Here is a 19670-nt window from a genome sequence, read left to right on the forward strand (position 1 = left end):
CTTTAAATTCTGAATCATTGATACTCATTTTTTATTTGAATCAGATAAACTTGTACTTGAAAATGGAGAAAAAGCCTAATAAGAAGGAGGAACTGACACTAGTGAACAATGTTTTGAAACTTGCTACTAAGTTATTAAAGGTAAGAATTAAAATACTATTACTGTATTTTATGTAACTAAGAAGCAGAATAAATTGCTTAATGAGTCACTTCTGTAGGCAGCACAGTATGCTTTGGTTTAAATCTGCTCTCTAGGTCTTTCGCAGTGATGCTACTAGTTCATACACTAGTCTGTTATGTTTCTATCATTGAAGATTGTAAATTACTGTTATATAGAAGTTTTATTCTTCAAAAGCATATGAGCAGCATGAGAAAAGGTACTTCAGGATGGACAGGATGATGAACTCTTGGGAAATAAATGTGATTTCATTGTCTGTTTTGAATGTTGATATCTGTTTCGAGCGATAGGTATGGAATTTTGCTGATAAATAGAAATTTTTTTCATATGCAATACTATCCTCTTCGCCAGGTAACAGTATTTGGTGGGTAGAAGATATTTCTTCATGGTGAGAGAACATGAATGTTTTTATTACTTCCCATTTCTGGAATTCTGCAGGCGAAAAATCATCTGACCTGCACACATCTGGAGCTAGAGGACAGACATGCTTAGGGCTTTTTTGAACTTGTTTATATCTCTGCTGCTTAACAAAGCAGTGGTTTTGGTTCTCAGGAAGACACATTTGATCCTAAATTGCCTCTGCTGAGTTCTTCTTTCAAAGTCACCCATCTGTCCTAATTTGGGAAGCAAGCTGTTTTGTTCTTGTCTGGGAGTTTAATTCTTGCTCCAGAAATGTCTTATTCTCCTTCAGACTAAACATGTCCCTAATCCAAAACTTACTTAAGGGTTACCCAAATGCCAAAAAAGTGATAAATTTAAAACTCGAAAACGTTTTTAATTTAGGTTTGGCTTTTATAGACAAATAAAATCATTTAGATCTAGTATTTCTTGTGTGTTTTTACACTAAGATTGACAGTATATAACTTATAATTGACTAAACTGGGTTTTCAAAGAGGAAGCCAGTCCTAGCACAACAAAAAACCAAATTCCTGACTTGGCTCCCCACTTCTCCTGGCATTGTGTGTCCGTGCTTAATCACTTCTGCTGTTGTGTAAACCATCTTTTAATTAGACTTGTCTAGCTTCAGCTCTCAGTATCTGGATATTGTTACACATGCTGATGTTATGGTAAAGTTCTTAGAGATGGTGGTGATTTGTTATTCTTGACTTCAGAAGTAAGGTAACAATAGTATTTTGACTGCTCCTTCAGGGAATCAACTTCTTTATTTAGTCCAGGATGGAGTGGTCATGTAAAACAGTTCCCCAGGAATGACCTGCAAATGTAAATGTATTTTCCTCCTCAGATAAATTTCGTTCAATCAGCACACCTCTTCCACTGTGTTTAAGTATAGCAAAACTGATACTGATTCCATCTGCAGAGATCCCTATCAGTAGATGGAAAGGCTGGATTGTCATACAGAAAACCTGAACCATCTTTCAGTGCCTCTATATACCTTTCTCTGCAGTCAAGGCAATTCATGCCTGTTTAGAGAAACAGTTGGTTTTTTTTTTTTTTGCATATGGTATAGTGGTGCTTTAAGACCTTGCTGCCTCTTTCTACCACACACTGAATCCTGGTCATTTACCCTGTTGGTTCCTGTGAGCCAAGGAGCAGTTCTTAAAATGAAGCTTAAACTCATTGTAGCCAGCTAGTAGCTGAGATGATGGACTGGGCAAATAGCCTAGACCAAGCAGAAAAGATACAGGGTACCTCATGAATTGAAATGTTTGTGTGCTGAGAACATAGGTAGGGTGAGACAGAGCTGCTGTTGGTGGCAGGATGCTGATCAACCCTTGGTATGATTCACTTCACTTTTTTTCGTGCTTTTCTCAGTGTTTTCCAAAAAACTCATGTTTTCCAGCAACGTATTTTATTGACATGGCCTTTCCATGAGGAGACTTGGCCTATTTAACCAGGCTGTCACTTGATGACTGTGAGAATGTGCCCAAAAGTGAGATGGGATTTCCAAGCCACCTAGTATGAGCTGTAAATGAATTCTTGGTAGTTAACAGTCAACACAGTTGAGCATTTCACACCCAGTAGCTAAATGGATGGGTTTGTTTTTTTTTATTTGGTTTGAATGGTTTTGAACCTTTCCTTTCACTGAAAACCAATATTATGTTGAAAATTCTATTTCCTTACTTCAGTAGGTAAGATGAATCCAAAATCTAGAATCTTTTCCCTGAAAGAATTTCTCTGCTGTTCTTCTCAGAACCATGTCTATTATATCTTTTGTATTTGCAGCAGCGTTTTATACTGCATTACATCCAGATAAAAAGGTTGTTCACTATTATTTCACCTCTTTTGAAAGAAAAGCTCTGAAATTCTTCATTATGTAAAAAGGGTTTATAAGGTCCAGGATGTAATGCAGAAGAGGAATGAAAATGGTTTTAAAGCTAGAAAATATGAATAACTAAAGCAGTGATAGTTGTTACACTTTATATAATCCATTTTTATATTTTAAAACTTATTTTTCTTCTTTTATTTGACAAATTTCTAGGCCAGCAAAGTTTGGGTGACTTTATGCACATGGTAATAAATGGAATTTATTATTCAGGCACCATCAATCAGTAGTCAGTTACTGTGAGAGGCATTTTCTTGTGCACTGTTATTTATATGCAGAAGAATAGGAGAATGTTTTACTCCACTATGACTTCAAGACTTCCTAAACTGTCTAATATCTCTCAATACCTATGTGGAAAAAAAAACGTTGTGTAATTTTTGCTTTTAACAATGACATTGTTTTGCATTACCAGGAACTAGACAGTCCCTTTAGGTTATATGGGCTTACAATGAATCCACTGCTTTATAATATCACCCAAGTTGTCATTCTGTCAGCTGTTTCTGGTGTCATCAGTGACTTGCTTGGATTTAATCTAAAGGTAACTACTTGATAAGCATCCTTTTTTTTAACCATGGTATGCAGAATGTCGTGATAGATGGATCATATGTTTTAGCCTAATGAATTCTTAACTTAATTAGAAGATTTATTGTTTGAGAAATGGTTATGAAATTTAAGCTTTATGAGAATAATAGTGATGTATTTGCCAAAGCATCCCTTCTAACTTTCTTTTTGCATTTTTATGGCTTCCTAACTTTGTTTATGACACATAATTACCAAGAATTCTTAGACATAAATACAGAGACATTTGTATACATGAGACCTTATTTAACTTTTCTTCATATCTCAGATCTGATTTCTGTCTTGAATTCCTTATTTTTTTGACTTTGTAGCTCCTTAAGGGGTGCAGAAAGATGCAAGCTATCCTCTTGCACTTCAGTAAAGTATTACAGTAAATAAAGTATTACCATAACGAATCTAAGAGTGTCATTTTGTCATGGCTGAAGGACTGTCTCATTAGGTCCTACTCTCTGGCTCCCTGTGAACTACAAACTCTGGAAACTATTTCAGGATTCAGGTTATGAGGTGTGTTAGTTTCCACAAGCTTGTAGCACGAAGCCCTTCATTGGCCATTGAGTTCTTTTACGTCTACCCATTTTTTTCATATTAGCAGTAAATGAATGTGAAATTTATTAGATGCATCACAGTATATGCAGCAAATGCACTAAGAGGAAAACTGTAGTGGTATTGCAGTTCCGGTAAAAGGAAAAGCAAGAACTAATGTTCATTTACTGCTCTGACTTTTCCAGCTCTGGAAGATCAAATCTTGACAGTATATAAAGAAGATGAGATAACACAGTGTTAAAGAAAAGCTCACTGAATGACAAAACTGCCTCAAAGCAGCCCCTGACTCTGTATTTCAGATGCTACAACCTCTTCAAGGATGTCGTTTGAAAAATTGAAGTGTTTACATCTGACTGTCTTGTGCAATCTTTGTATTTATTTCATCTTCTCACTGTTTTTTGTTCATTTTAGTTGACATTTGTATTTTATTTTCAAACTTATTTGTTTAGTTTTGGAAAAGGTCAGAGTTATAAAGGGTCAAAAACCGTGTGTCTCAGAACTTGAAATCCTGGAAACTGCTTACACTAAATTAGTATATCTGTTGTTAAAGCTGAAGCCAATGCTGAATGTTTTTAGTTACAGTAACGCTATATGGAAGTCATGATTTTTGACAGTGTGGTAAAATTTAGAATATTTCATTTGCACCAATCATTTCTGAGGACAGCATAACATTTATAGATGTTTGGTTGCAATAGAAAAAATGAGATATATATAAAAAACCCGTACTGACAATACAGTATGAAAGGTAGCAGAAATATTTTCTATTAATATTAGAAGCAAGTGGGAATTTTTAATATTTTGAGTAATTCCAGGATCTAAACTCATATAAGCTGCAGTTTAAATATCCTGGGATATGAATAAGGTATTATATAACAAGTCAACAAGTGCTCTTTGATAACACTTTTATTAGAGCAATAATTGTAAATGGTTACCATGCTGTATGATATTTTGATAAAATTACAATATTGTATTTATTTGAAATACTGGGCTGTCCTGCGCAGCTCTGACTGTGCATGCTCAATATGTGCACTTTTTATTGTTACTTTTAATGAGAAACTTTATATATATATATACATATAAATGTATATTAATTGGAATATATTATGGTGAACTATGGAGCAGTATATATTGTATGTTGAAGTTGAGTATTTAAACAGGTGGAAGATTTACTGGTGAAAGGAATGCTATGGATGACTGAGCATAAGACGGATAAGTGCTCTCCTCTTGTACACTATAGTATATGCCACTCATACCACATTGAAGTTTAAGAGCAGTTAAACATAGAAAACGAGTTCCTATGGTGCGCAGCAGAGCTCATGAAGCCTGGTATTCAGTAGATTTGAGTCTTCAAATAGCATCCTTCCTTCCCATTTCTCCCCAGCAAGTGTCATTCCCTAGTGCTTTTGTTGCTGGGGTTTCCCCCCCTTGGGTTTCCCACCTCTCCCTCTGCCTTCTATCCCTGTCTCCCACATAGACCAGTCATATTGACTTGTGGTTCTACAGTGTGACAAAACTAGATATTCACCTGTGTAGAATTAAGTTATTTGGAGCAAACTTTCCATCTACAAATTACTCTGGGATGATCAATACCACCAGGCACGAGTATTGTTACATTTTATGTTTCTAAAATAGTGGCTCTATATTGAAAAGTGACAAGTAGTTAGGTGGCAAGAGTCTGGACATTGCACTATGTTTGCTGATCTTCAGAATCTTGGAAGATTTGAAGTATTGTATCTTAAACTTATGTGGTATAAAAATATTTTTATATATAAAGCAACACAAACAAGCATTTTGTATTTTATTTGCCTCTGTACTAATGTTTAATAATGACCAAAGTGCATTCTGGTTTTTGAAAGAATGTATTACCGGAGCTTTAAGAACATACTCTGTTTAGTTTCTCATGTGCAAACTTCAGCTGCATCTGATCTGTTTCTCCTTTCTCTGTTGTTTGATGTTGGGATTGTTTTTAAAAAAGCAAGTACATTTTATACACAGTTTTTTCCAAATTATGGTACAGACCTACACAGAACTTAATTTTGCACAAAATGTATTTTAAGAAAAAAAAACAAACAACGTACAGCAGGAGTTGTGTGGGTGATAAAAGATAAGGCTTTTTTTGCCTTGTACAGCCTGTCACTAGTACAAAACCATCCTTTTTAGGATTATGTTTAGAAATGTGAAATGGTGAATTAAACGGCTTTCATTATGAGACAAAAAGGGAGGGAGGGAAAGCATTGCGGTTTTGGTTGTAACGATGTATACCTCAGCAACTAGCACTGTGCTGGATTGTTGCACTAACAAACGGCGGCTTGGGGAGAGTAAAAGATTTGTGAAATGGAATTAAAAATAATAAAAACCTTTATTTCCTACCATTAGGTATATTCATTATGTTACAAATGGGAGAGGTTTAGTCTCCATCCCTCAACATGAAAAATCCAGTATGAGAATAGAGGCAAGTAGAAATATGGCAGATCTTGCGTGTTAAGTGTTACTTTCTGGCACGTGTTTTGTAACTCAAAGTGTGATTAGGCTTGGAATAAAGCTTTCTATGGCTGATGGTAAAAGAAAAGAAGTGAATCAATGCGGTGAGCTATGTCTTTTAGTGATATCCAGCGTATTTCTGAGTCTGCCTGTTTTGATTTAAATCCGTATATTATGTTTAAAGTATTTTTGGGAGAGAAATCCTGCACATGGAATGAAAATGACAATTGTCAAAATTGCACTTCCTTGCAAGAACACAAACTTTCACTCACTTTTGGTTATGCAAAATAGTTTAATTTTATTAAGCCTGCTGGACACACAGGTGCCAAATAACTGTTTCTGTTTGAAAAATACTGAAACAGAATTCAGTCCTATTTCACCAGGATTTAAGGGATTAATTTCAATCACCATTTTGACTGTTTTGTTATGTCACAGGGTAGATTTCCATGTAAAAATCAAAATACAAGCTGGTGTACTTACTGACATCAAAGTGAAATGTCTCAATAACATGTTATGGAATGTTTGGATCGAATCAATGCATGATAACTCATGTATTTTGTCTATTTGTTTACTGATTAGTGAAGCATTTTCTAGCAGAATACTGTTCTATTAACTGCTTTCAAACATCCATTTTTATTAGCGTAATTTTGTTTTTTCCAAATCTTTGTTTTTGGACTTTAAACGTTCTGCTGGTGGTATCCTCATGACCATTGGTAACTGGGCAGCAGGTTACACTCCACACTCATGTTCCTTTGCTCACTTTCTAAACTTTCTCTTAATGTAGGCTGCTTACAGTTCAAAATTGCTTTTGATGGTCATGAAAGACACTAACTACACTTAGAAATTAACACCTTCGGAGAGGTTCTTTTCAACATTCACCTCACCGTGAATGTTATTCATGGTTTAAGTTTCCTTAGTCCAGACCCCATCTATGTCTAAGTACTTTTCTGAATGGTTATGGAGCTGAAGATGATGGGATCTGACTGATGCACTGTTGCTTACTGACTTGTTTCAGATTGTGTTCCATTTTTATCAGTCCTGAACTTCTGTAAACTGTCCCATCCAACAGAAAATCCTACATGAAATCTGAGCAGCTGGTGGTGTTCAGGCACAAATTCAGCATATGCTGAATATGTCCTGTGTCTTACACTGGCTGTTATGATTAGGAAGTCCTGGTACCTCCTAAAGACAGAGTTGTATTTCTACAGCTCATAGCATAGGCTAAATTTTCATGTATCCTCCCGAGTGCCACCTTTGGAATCTGAAGAGATGGAAGACCTTTCACAAAACCCCAAGAAGTGAGTTTTATTGAGATTGTATCTGTGCGCTGCTTGCTTAATATAAGATTGCAAACCTATTTGTAAACCTGCGGTCTCTAGTAGGCTCCAGTGAACCATCCAGTGTGTAGATTACAGGTATTGCCAAAAGAGAAAAAAATTTTACAACCCCTTTTTTGTAAAATTACAATGTTATCTCAGCCTGGTATATACTAGAATAGAACAGCACCAGTTAGAGTACAGACACAATGCGGAAAGATACTTTAACAGCTAGATTTGTCTTTCATGTTATTTTCTATGGACCGCTGCTGCTGTCTTTACTGGGCACTGCAAACCCAAACGTATCCAACTTCCCTGTTGGAGGCAAAAGAAGGGAAAAGGCTGTTGGTACTGCTGGTGTATGCGCTGCTGCCTCCTTAGCACACTTTGGTTACCAGTTTCTCAGTAGTGAATTTGCTGTGATGTAAGAACAAACTTGGGAAGAGAAGGATTGCATCATTCTTTTTCTTAGTCCATAGAGCAATCTCATTTACTGCGTGACTGCACAATATCTGTATTGGTACAGGAGATGGAGGAGCAAATCTTTTAGTCATGAATAGCAACCAACAAACTGTATGGGGAAAGCAGTTGGGTTTTCTTCCAGTGTCATTCCTTGCAAGATAACGGAGGAAATCATCTTGAGAAGGTGCCCATGTTGTTTGTTTTGCTTTGCATAAAATCCCCCAGAGCACAACAGTCTTCACTCTCCAGCAGTTCTGCACATCCTGCTGGCCATACCTTTGTCTGTGGCCATACACTTTCCGTAGGGTCCATTGACCTGTGCTTCAGGTGTTTGAAAGTTAGATGCTGAATTGGCCCAAGGCTTCCTTTGCAGTCACTAGAAACACACGTTTGCCTTCCGAGGGGGATTCTTTCAGTTGATATTGATGCTAATTGTGATCTTCTGGGATATTTCTTTAAGAGTAAAAGGAAAATAGTGTGGATAATTTAGAATCAGATGTGGAACTTTTAGCCACCTAAATAAGGGTGGTTTAATTGTATTTTGCTGTTTTATTCCACATTGAAGCCTTCAGTCTTCACAGCTGCATGATTAGTTCAGGATTGACCCTGGAAGGCAAGGCATCTTTTTCCATTTTTGTTGTTGTTGTTATTTTATTGGTTTGCTATTAGAAAAATAAAGATTTCCAAATGCAAATTCCATAAACCCGCACCAGCACTCTGGAGGTCTCCTCTAAGCTGCATTACTCAGCTGGTGAACTGCCCACCTCTGTACAGCTCTTCTTGCATCCTGGAGACAGCACAGAGCAGGCATAGCAACAGCACTGAAAATAGTCACAGCCAGCACCACAGTAACTGGTGTACCCCTAGAGATCTGCTGCTTTATTACTACAGTGAGTGAATTGAAGGCTGGATAAGATCAGCTCTACACTCTACATGCTCATGGGGAAATGCTGCTCCGGTTGCTTGCAGGGAGTTGTACGGGTAGCACTGCTTTCATTCTCCACCCGTTATGTTGAAAATCCCTTATGGCAATGCCGCTGCCAGATGTGAAGATGTGATGCCACCAAGCTCTAAAACCCATCCAGAAACACAGAGTCCTCCCTGTTTGGCAGAGATCCTCTGTGCAGAGCAGACACTGCAATGTGTGTTCTCCCAGCAGCTGGAGTCAAGGGTACCCTGTGCTCAAAACAAGTAGAGGTGACAGACAAGGCTTTCCGTATGTCTCCTATGTTATCTTTGGGCTGTAGTTTTGCAGCTGAGTCAAAGATACTCCTAGCAGGCCTTCACAGGCTGGTCAAAGGATGTTTGCAGGGCTTGAGGAGGGCATTTTACCCTTGTCCTCCAGCAAGGCACCCTGGTTCCAGTCTTTTGTAAACCCATGCTATGAAGTTAGACTGCTTCTCAGTGTAATTGTTAATTCAGTTATTCACCTGGCTTGTGTGGATGGAAGAAGTAACTCCATGATGACTGTTGGGGGCAGGCACTGGAGCCCTGTGTCTGTAACAGGCTGTTCACCCCCCAGCACTTGTGCTGTTACTGGGCAGACAAGCACAGCAGGAAGAGTGAAGTACAATATTTAACCTCCATCTCTCGCCTGCCCTTTGCTCAATGCCTTTTAAAGTAGCTCTTGATGAAAGATAACCAGCTCTGAATATAGTGAGGTTCTGAATATAGTGAGGTGAGCCTATCACTGCTCTTATGAATGTCACCATGGGACAAAGTCTCTTGTGGGTCTTTTGACTTCAGTGCTGTAGAGAGCTCTGACTGTTCGAGCTCTGCATTTGTTTGTGCTACGATTTGTTTTCACTGCTCATCAAGCTGGCTTAAGCAATTCCCTCTCCTCCTGAGTGCAGCTGCACAGTTTTGCTGCCATGCTGTTTGCTACTCCAACCCAGTTGTGGTTTTCTTTTAGCATGATTTATTTCAGTGTTTATGCCATGAGTGTTGGTACCGATACAGCTGCACAACCAATATACTGCAGTTAGGGAGTGGAAAAATGAAGCTGGCTTTTTAGCTGCAGAAAGCATATTGTGTAGCTACAAACAATAGTGATCACTGGCATCAACCTTGGAATAAATAGGAGCCATTGGAGCTGTTGAAATGGGATTAATTCCCTTTGTGTGTAGACTGGAATTGATACATTGAATGCAAATAATGTAGATGGCCAACAATTTTGGCCTTGAGGTGACATAACGCTGCAGTTAGAGGCTGCCAGTATTTACTATTATTTTACACACACACACGGGCGCATTGTGCATTTCAATGGCACCACAATTCCTGGCTTTCTAGGCAAAAAGAAAAAAATTAGAAATTCGTGGTATGTGGAAGAATAATTCTGCAATAGTTATGATAACTTGGAGGAAGCAACAGATGTTTCACTTGTTGCTGGAACGCTCTGAAGGAGAGCTAATTCTCCAAGCATATTGAGTACATGCTAATCAGAAACATTTTTCTCTGTGCAGCAGCATAATGGTATTCTTCAAAATGTTCTTTGTGTTAGCTTAATAATGCACAGAAAAAGGGTGCCCTACTGGGACGTGCATAGCGGGTTTTCCCACTACCTTTATATTTGGTTTCTTTCAAATGCTCTTCACTGGGCTAGTGACCTTTCTTAGGAAAACAAAAATGGCAGAATTGATGATTAATGCTTGAAGATACCATTAAAAAAAAAGGTTCTAAAATCTAGTTTTGCTGAAGATAAAGTTGATGCTTTGTTACTACTGATGATGAAAATTTAGCACTTGGAGCTGGGAGGCGGGGAATATACTGAGAACCGCAATGCCCTTTTCTTTGGATCTGATCTTTTGAACCAGCTCCTTCTACCAACACCTGTGACTTCTACTCATCGAGATACCAGCCCAGCTCTGCAAAGGTAGTAGTGGTCATTGCAGTACTGGAGAATAGTGTAGGTTAGACAGTTTGGGTAATGGTTGTGGTATCAAACATTGAAACATTTCTACTGACCCTAGATGCAGACAGACAGGAGAGGATGCAAAGGATGGCCGTGCAGAAGATCAAAGCACTATTACAATCTGCCCTATTAGGAAAGAGTGAAGGAGTTGGGTGGGCTTCCATGGCTACGAGCATGAGGAAGGAGCAGATACCATGTAGAGGGCTGACATTTGTTTCAGAAAGAGCCCTGGAATGCTCCACCCTCTTGTTAGTGTATCAGAGACAGGTGCATTTCTTCCTTTTCTCTATTTGCAGCATTAACAGTAATGCATCTTCAGGTACTTGTGCTATGTACTAAAACATATGGCAAATTGCTTGCCCATATGGGTTCAAAGAGCGATGTGTGTTCGGCAGATTAAACCCCAGAACAATCAGAAGAGCTTTGCATTCCAAGCTGGAGAGCATGGCAATCATCTCACATTGTCTAGACTTTCCTCTCTCTGTCATTTTTACATATTTTGCAGTGATTACATTCATTTCCTCTGGCATCCTTTCTGCCAAGATCCATCTGCAACTTAGAATCAGTTAAGATAGCTTTTCATATTCATGATATTAGTCACTGTGAGCATATTTGGAGCGAGCACTTCTGATGCCCCCATCCATTTTTGTTACAGTAAATTAATCCCATTCTGGGAGGCTGATGGAAACTGTGTTTTTTTTTTTTTTAATTCCTGTATGCAGATATCATAAATGAAATGAAAAAAAAATAATCGTGAAGGCAATGCTTTAAAATAATGATTCATCTCATTTTTCTTAGAAGATGTATTATGAGACAGATATGACAGAGAAAACTCATTACTTTGGCTATAAAAACGTATTGATTTAAGGATTGTGTCACAATAAAAAATGAAGAAAAACTTGTTACAGGGTAATTGTTGTTAGAAACTAATGAAAGTACAGTTCTTGACTAGCTGGAATTAGGGGTTAATATTCCCTTTTTCAGTTTGCTGATGTTGATGGGTTTGTAAATGATTTCTGACAAGTTTTGAGTAATATTGCATATATTAGCAAGCTGTCCATCAGCAGGGGAAGGAGAGTGCCTAGATAACGGTGAAACCTCCTAAGACGAGGAAGGGCTGAAAGGTAGACTTTAATCAAAACCTCCAGATTCCTTGTGCTTCATCAGCTAAGGGGAATATTCTCTTAACTGAAAGTACTGATTGAGTTGTACTTTCCTTGTGCCTTGGGCTGAAGCTAAACCCCTTGCTCTCAATCACTGCTTTCCAAAGTAGGGAGTAAGGGAAATTTGCCTTTAAGGTTTTATTGGCTTAAGGTTTTGGCATCAATTTGTCAAGCAGACAACATTTCGGTACAGGCAGGAGCTTGGTGGGTATTTGTATTTGGGGAGTGATGAGCCGCTGTACAGGTGCTATAGATCTTGCAGCTGTACTGTGCACATCCCTCTCCCAGATTCTTCATGTGTATGGCGCTGTCCTTGAGTTGAACATCTAGGAATTGATCTGGTTTGGCTCATGCAATTGCCATGTATGTTGCCATTTGAGCAGATAGTTCACTTTCTTTAAGCTGTCGTTCTAGTCTGACGTGAGACTTGGGAAGCTGCTGTGATTTGAGGGGTGCTTTGGGTCAGCAGAAAGGCACCCGCCTGAGTATTCAGCACAGTCCTGCAGTTTCTGCAGGGCTTTGTGCTGCTCCTCATTTCATCCCTGGTGCTGCCCCAGTGTCACACACTGCCACCCATGTGCCTGCTCTGCCCTGTGTGCCCAAATGTGTATGTGTCTGTGTATAACTTTTTCCTCCTTATTTTTAAAATTATTCTTTCTGTCATTTTACCAAAATCGGTGTTTATGCATGTTGCAAACCTGTACTTATTCCCCAGCCTGGCCCTGGCAGAGCTGCAGAACAACTGCGCCTTCACAGCCATGTAAGGAAACCGGGCCCTTAAAGCTGGTAGGTGATTAAGCAATGAATGGTGGACAAGATTTTGTCTGCAGATCACTGCTGTGATTTGCACAGCAAGGCTGCTCCTCATCCTCCAGTGCAACACCATGCCTTTACCCCAGCTCAGCCCAGTGCTGCCCGCTCCAGCTGGGGTGCTGAGCTGCTCTGCTCCATCCTGCCTGCAGATGGTGACTGAAAACTACATTTTGAAGGCACTGATATTCTGAGTGCTGCAGTTTGCTTCCAGACGGCAATTACTCATCCCCTGCAAGCCAAGCCCTGCCTCCTCCTGAGACCTGCATTCCTTGAAGAGGGGTGTGTAGTGTTTAAAGAGCAGCAGTCATTCCCGTGAGCTGTCTTCCTAGGTCTTCTGCTGAAAATCAGAAGGAACCTGAAGGACCAGCAATAGATATAATTTATCAGCGCAGACAGCTGTAAGAATTGGCTCAAATGTATGCAACTACGTACAAATACACACACATATGCATTTTGTATGCTCTGGTTTATGTATCAAATAGAAAATACTAGATAAACAAAACCATGGCTGGAGTTACCTATGCTGGGGCGCAGGGCAGCAGGGAAAGGCAGCTTGCAAGCCTGCTTTTGATTCTCCATGAATAGGTTATTTGGGCTGCGGATGATGGAGCTTGCATTTGTTACACTGATAATCAGAGATGGCTGCTGTGCATCACGCTTCTTAGCTGAGGCAGAGTGCTGTGTGACTGTGGTTATGCATATTCCATGGCCGGCTCAGCCTTGGACATAGAGTGGCAATGCATAACCAAGCCACCCCGGTGGCTTGTCTGGACGTGTCCATGTCTCACCATGCAGGGCAGTGCTGCAGCAGTCAGCACCCTGCAGTGAGTGTGGTGCTTTGGATGGGGCAAGTCGACATATCTGGATTCCAGAACGTGCTGAAATCTTCCATGATATGTAAGAATTACTTGTCCTTTTGTAGAGACTTGAAGCAAGGGGCTCAGCACTACATCTCTGGCTTTAATCTTCCTCGTAAAAGGCTTGAAGTGCTCAAGTAGCCCAGTACTCGCTGGGAGTGCTTCCTCCACGCTGTAATAAACAGAACAGTTGATTTCTCTTCCAGGTGTTAGATGAGATCCTGTCCACCCTGAAATCAGGGGTTTATGTTTGATTTCAGTGGAGCCAAGCTTCCGTTTTTATTTCAGAGGGAGTTTGCTCTGATTTATATGATTAAGAGTTCTGTAAAACTTAAGTCTTGTAAGGATATGTTTTTTTCCCTTAAAGAGCTTCCCAAGCATGGAGGGTCAGGCATACCCACAAGTTATGTCTCTAAGATGAGGGTGGTTTTGTAGCTGTAAGCAGTAATATTGATAAACAGGGAGAAAACCATGACAACCTTATGCTGCCTTTCACCCCGCTAGGAAGAGCCTGGAGAGCAAATACGTGAAGGAGAACATGCTCAGAAAAACATGAACACCTAAAATTGAGAAGCCCAGTGCAACTTTCATGTGTGGAGGGAGGTGTGTCAAGCAGGTTACTGCCACTCTGAATAAGAAAACTCTGTCTTGAGTTGTCCCTTATGTGTTTCTCTCCCTAGGTTTTCAGATTGAAGGCTTATAAACACTGCTTGTTTATGCTTGCAGATCACTGGTATGTAGGTAATTTAAGAAATATTCAGATGCACACAAGTCTTTTTTGTGTTCGTGTTACAGAAGAACAAAGAATGAGCAAGGTGGGAGCTTTGCTTCAGCTTCCACAAAGAGCTGCTGCAGGACAACGGCATTATGATACTTGTGCTGCAGTGGCCTTCAGATTCCTTAGCTGGACAGAAACCCCACGTTCATCATTGGTTCTTTAAGGTTTGTGAGTCTTGGCTTTACTGCACAACATATGTTTTTCAGGATGTAGGTCTCCAAACTCTGGTGGTGTCAACTGTCCTCATCCCAGGGGAATGGTGTGCCAGAAGAGCCTGCTGGGACACAGGCTGCCACAGATCATCCCACGCAGTTGTGCTCATGAACACTGATCTTGTGACTCACCCCAAAGTCTTTTCCTTCCATTCCTAGCTCCTTGGTGTCTCCAAGTTCCCACCTGCATCACCTAGTCTGGGTTTTACAAGCTTCACAATGGCTTTTCTTGTTAACTACTGAAACATTTCCATCACTTTGTTAGGTTTTACAGGCTCCAGAGAGACTGAATTTCCGAAGCATTTTTTGTTGAACAGCCAAATTTCAAGTCCCAGCTGGCTCTCCAACTTGTAGTCTCACTTCACCAGCAGTTACAGCCTTTGATCGTCAAATTTCTATTATGCTACTTGATTAAAGGTATTCAGAACTCAAGGTAAGAGCAGACAGAGATTTATATTTGAAGTGATTTATTAACCTGCTGTAATTTAAGGTCATGCTAGATTCAGAATATTGTTAGTCCTTAATTTCTGTCTCTCTTTGTACTATCTGGTAATAGACAACTAATGTTAGTTTAATTCAAAGGGGTTTTGCTTCCTTAGAGGAAACATTGAAAGGAAATAAAAGTTCTGTAGTTGGTAAAAGGGATTAGGAAAAGAAGTCCTTTTGAATTCCTATCTCAGAATCCCTAGGCTACAAACACAACTGATTAAAGTATCATCCAGGTAGGAAATAAGAAAATTACCTCCAGTGTGTCCCAACTCATACAGTGCCTTTTTTGTCACCCGCTGAGTAGCAATGGAGCTTCAAACTGAGCTGTGACTGATGCAAATATATTGTAACTACAGCCATTCCCTTGTAGTGCTACAATCTCCTTTTTTCCTTATGATACGAACAATCTGGATGGGTTAATTCTAGTATAGACAAACAGTTCAGCTATGGTGTTCAGCATATCATGACCATAACATCCTGCTCTTCTACCAATGACACTATATGGTGCAGGGGGCATAATAACTGTAATTGCTCTGTTAACCCTAAACATCCTTCAGAAAACAGGAAGTTAAAGAGCATCTTGAGATTCACGCATAGCACAGACTGTCTGCTAAGCACTCTCAGTTCATTGTTTTCATGTGGGTACCTTTTATTTCTCTGAGAATAGTAGAATCATTTCTTTGGAAAAAGCCTAGAATGTGTAACAGTAATGTAGATATCTAAACTTGGATAAGATAGATCCTGTTCTGCATCTGTATCCCATTAGTCTCTGAGGCATGGACTGAACTTGGAACACCAACATTTATGTTCCCAATCATTGATTCTTGGTGATGACCTGCTACGCAATAGTTGTCATGATGGAAGAAATAGGAAAACTCAAAAAAAGTGGAAAATTAATTAAAAATGCATTCCATAATGAACACACAGAGAAGAAATTATAGATATTCCTGGTTTAAAGCCTTGTTGTTGTGAAATTGACCCTAGCTGGTTAGGCTGACCAAACACCAAGAGGATACCATCCTGCAGGAGGTTATTTCCTCTCTGCCAAAGACTCAAAGTTTGACTTTTTTATAACTGGATTTTGTCATACTATTTTTATAGGTTTACATAGTTGTAGTATGCTATTTATGGATTATATCCATTGGGATACTTAGGCTTCAGGTCAGTCTGTGTAACTGTGTTGCTGTGATTTGAGTTCTTATGACTGGGTAGTTTCTTCTGTGTCAGTTTTAGTCAGTATTTTCATGCCCTGATTCCTTTAGACATTGTAAAGTATCTGGTAGTTCCCTAAGGATACATACATACAAAGTAACTTACAGTATTTTTTTATAAATTGTGTGATATTAGCTAATTATAAGAATTATACGACTATGTTGTTGTTTACTTAAAGGACAAAATCGTTTTCTCTTACAGTATTGTTTTTTATTATGCTGGTGAATCACTTTTCTACTGAAAGACCTTAGTAGAAAATACGATGTTTGCATTTTCTACTAACGCTTACTGCTGAGGCTCAAAATATCAGCACTAGGTTATACAGTTTATTTTCTCTTGCCTATAAATACTTCTGCATATGGAGTACAAGGCCTTTAGCAGGGCCATGCCAGTGTGCCATGCCCTGCATGCCAGCACCACAGTCCCAAGCAGCCTGGCAGCAAGCCTGCTGGGGGCTGGAGCACCACTAATATCATACATCTGAGTTGTCCTTCCCTAGCAGTGAGGTTACAAGGAAGAGTCAGCACCAGCAGCAGAGCTGCCTGGTTCTCTCTGCTTCGGATACATGTGTGTGCATGTGCACGTACGTGTGCGCAGTGTTCAGTGGCACAGAGCAATGTTAGCAGAAGCCCGCTTCATCTTCCCACACTTCCCCCTAAATCAGCTCCCACCATTTCTGTATCCTGTAGAAGCTGGCCGTTTTTTGACACACAAAGGCTGGCTGTAACTGCAATGAAAGGGAGTAAGAGATGCCATCAAAATGAGAGGGTCAATTCATGCTTCATATTTCACATGCTACAACTGCCTATTTGCTTTTTCATCTATTACTTCAATAAAATCTTTTGTAAAAGAGATGTAACACTCACACTATGCTGGCTGAGGTTCCTGCACTTGATAGCTTAATGTGAGAGTAACCGCTACTGTTGTATAGTGACAGTTCATACCACCCGACTTTGACTTGTGGAGCCCATTTATTCCATCTGAGCCTGTGATCTTTACATGGCTAGTCCTGGATCAGAGGTCCACAACCTCTCTTCTATGTTGTCCAGGTGTCGTGATTTAAGGTCCCCAGGAAGCAACCCAGACCTGGATGGTGAAAATCAGCCTCCGATTCTCCATGGTAGGTTGCTCTGGCAAGCCTGCTCTTAGGCCAGTGGTGCAGAGCCATATGCTGCTGTGCATGTTATTTACTGTGTTCTCCTGGTGAGAGGACAATGTCTGAAATGAATGGGGAAATCAGGGGAGATTTGTCATGACGTTGGTTCATCATTTACTCTCTTTGGACTTCAGCAGCTGCATAAGCAATGGGGATTGAAGCAGAGCAGAGTGGGGACCTTCCTAAATAGAGAGGTCTGACAAAGAGTGGAGAGCTCTGGCAGCATCCAGACCCAATGCACTTGCACCTTGTCACCTCCAGTCCCATTGCTGGTCTTTGCAGGGATTTTGGAGTAGCTAATGAAGCTCAAGGATGCTAGTGTTCATAAGTGAGACTAAAATATGCATAATTTCTATGTAAATTGCAAAACACTTCAACAATCAGTCTTAAAAACACTATCAAACCTTCTCAATTTATTTCAAAGCCATTCAGTCTGGGAAAGAGCTGCTAATCAAAGAACATAATGGACCCATAAAACAGTGAAGTAGAGACCTACTTGTTAACCTCAGGGGACTGAAGGTGTGGAGGGAATCTGTTCAGGCTGCATTTGCATTTGTATGCCAGCATGCAAAATGTTCAATATAAAGAGAACAGAATGAGAGATGAGAGTGGAGAACTGGGCAGGGGCTGCTCAAAGAGTCTTCCTACAGGGAGGAAGGTTGCTGATCCCCCTGAAATGTTATATGAGCAGAGCCTGGGGTCAGGCTCTTTCAATTTTGTTAAGTGTGAAGCCTATCATGCACGGGGATGTGGAATCGGGGCAGAAGTATTTCTGAAGCTGCCCTCTCTTAGGAATAGTGTCTAGCTATAAATTAACATAGCTAATGAACAAGCAGCCAGGTTAAGGGGGCTGTGGACCCCAAAACAAGGTCTCAGGATAAACTGTTGTGGTTAGGAAAAGAGCTTTTTCTCCCAGTTTGGGGCTTGTGCTGCCAGGTGCTAGTTGCTGGGAGGTGATGCCGTGTAGGATTTAGGTTGTATGCCCAGGGATGCAGGCTGTTTGTGTAGCCCTGTGAGTTGTGCCTCCTCTCAGCTGGATGCCACGCAGGACTGCTCTCTGTACTCCCGGGTGCAGAGGGGATTCTGCAGTGCTAGTGTGCAAGTTGGATGGGAAGATTCTTCCGAAACCCTTTGTGACTTGCAGAAGCCATCACAGCACGGTGGCACTCAGGGTATATCTCTACCAACAACCACCCCAAAAAGCCATGCAGTGCTAGGAATACAGGAGACAGGAGCTGTTCAGGAGGAGGCACATGCTGACATTCATCTTTCCTGGGGTATACAGCTTAATCAATCGATATTGTTTGTGATGTTCCAGGTTTGAGAGATACTCTGGAATATTCTGCACTAACACGTTACAGTGCTCCGTATTGACTGCTGGGCTTATGTTTTAGAAACTTCTGGAGTGAATGAAGTGCTGTCATGGTTTAAGCGCAGCCGGCAACTCAGAAGCACACAGCCACTTGCTCGCTCCTTCCCTTCCTCCCCCTGCTCCCAGAGGGATGGGGAGGAGAATCAAAAGAATGTAACTCACATGGGCTGAGATAAGAACAGTCCAGTAACTAAGGTATAGCACAAACCACTGCTGCTGCCACCAATAATAATAATGATAAGGGAAATAACAAGGGAAGAGAAAACAGTCGCTCACCACCTGCTGACTGATACTGAGCCCAACCCGAGCAGTGATCTAGCCCGGCTGGGTAACCCGTTTATGTACCGGGCATGACGTGCTGTGGTATGGAATACCTCTTTGGTTAGTTTGGGTCAGGTGTCCTGTCTCTGCTTCCTCCTGGCTTCCCCTCCTCCCTGGTAGAGCGTGGGACTCACAAAGGCCTTGGTCAGAGTAAACATTACTGAGCAACACTAAAAACATCGGTGTTATCAGTGCTGTTCCCAGCCTGAAAGTCAAAATCCCAGTGCTGCGCCACCTACTAAGATGGAGAAAAATGGCTGCTACTGCTGAACCCAGGACAAGCGCTAATTGGAATAGGTGTTTGTATGTGGCGAGCTTTGTGGACTACGCAGAGAAAGGTCTGATTATCTTCCTGAATTAAATAGGTACCTAAATGTAGCTCTTCGTACTTGCTGGTTTAGAGACAGAGTGAACAATTTTCTGGTTTATGACTGCGATTCTTTAAGTACTTTAGATAAAGCTCTTAGCATAGATTTTAATCACAAACACCAATATTCGTTAATTTCATACATATGTTTGAATAGAAACTTCTGAGCCATGGTGA

The 19670-nt window shown here is 40.4% G+C and overlaps 1 protein-coding gene across 4 annotated transcripts in view; it reads left to right on the plus strand.

Annotated features, from left to right (window-relative positions):
- PHTF2 (putative homeodomain transcription factor 2) overlaps window positions 1-6155 on the plus strand; it is a 67341-nt gene extending 61186 nt beyond the window's left edge. For all 4 annotated transcript variants that reach the window (XM_057422418.1, XM_057422422.1, XM_057422421.1 and 1 more), the window contains 3 exons: window positions 45-140; window positions 2874-2999; window positions 3769-6155. In XM_057422418.1, coding sequence (XP_057278401.1) covers window positions 45-140; window positions 2874-2999; window positions 3769-3789 — 243 coding nt within the window. In that variant the 3' untranslated portion in view covers window positions 3790-6155. The remainder of the gene's footprint in view (window positions 1-44; window positions 141-2873; window positions 3000-3768) is intronic.
- The last annotated feature ends 13515 nt before the right edge of the window (window positions 6156-19670 follow it).

This window comes from Pezoporus wallicus, unplaced genomic scaffold, assembly GCF_028554395.1.
Source record: "Pezoporus wallicus isolate ANWC-B61680 ecotype Strahan unplaced genomic scaffold, APGP_CSIRO_Pwel_v1 contig_3058, whole genome shotgun sequence".
Taxonomy (NCBI): Eukaryota; Metazoa; Chordata; class Aves; order Psittaciformes; family Psittacidae; genus Pezoporus; species Pezoporus wallicus.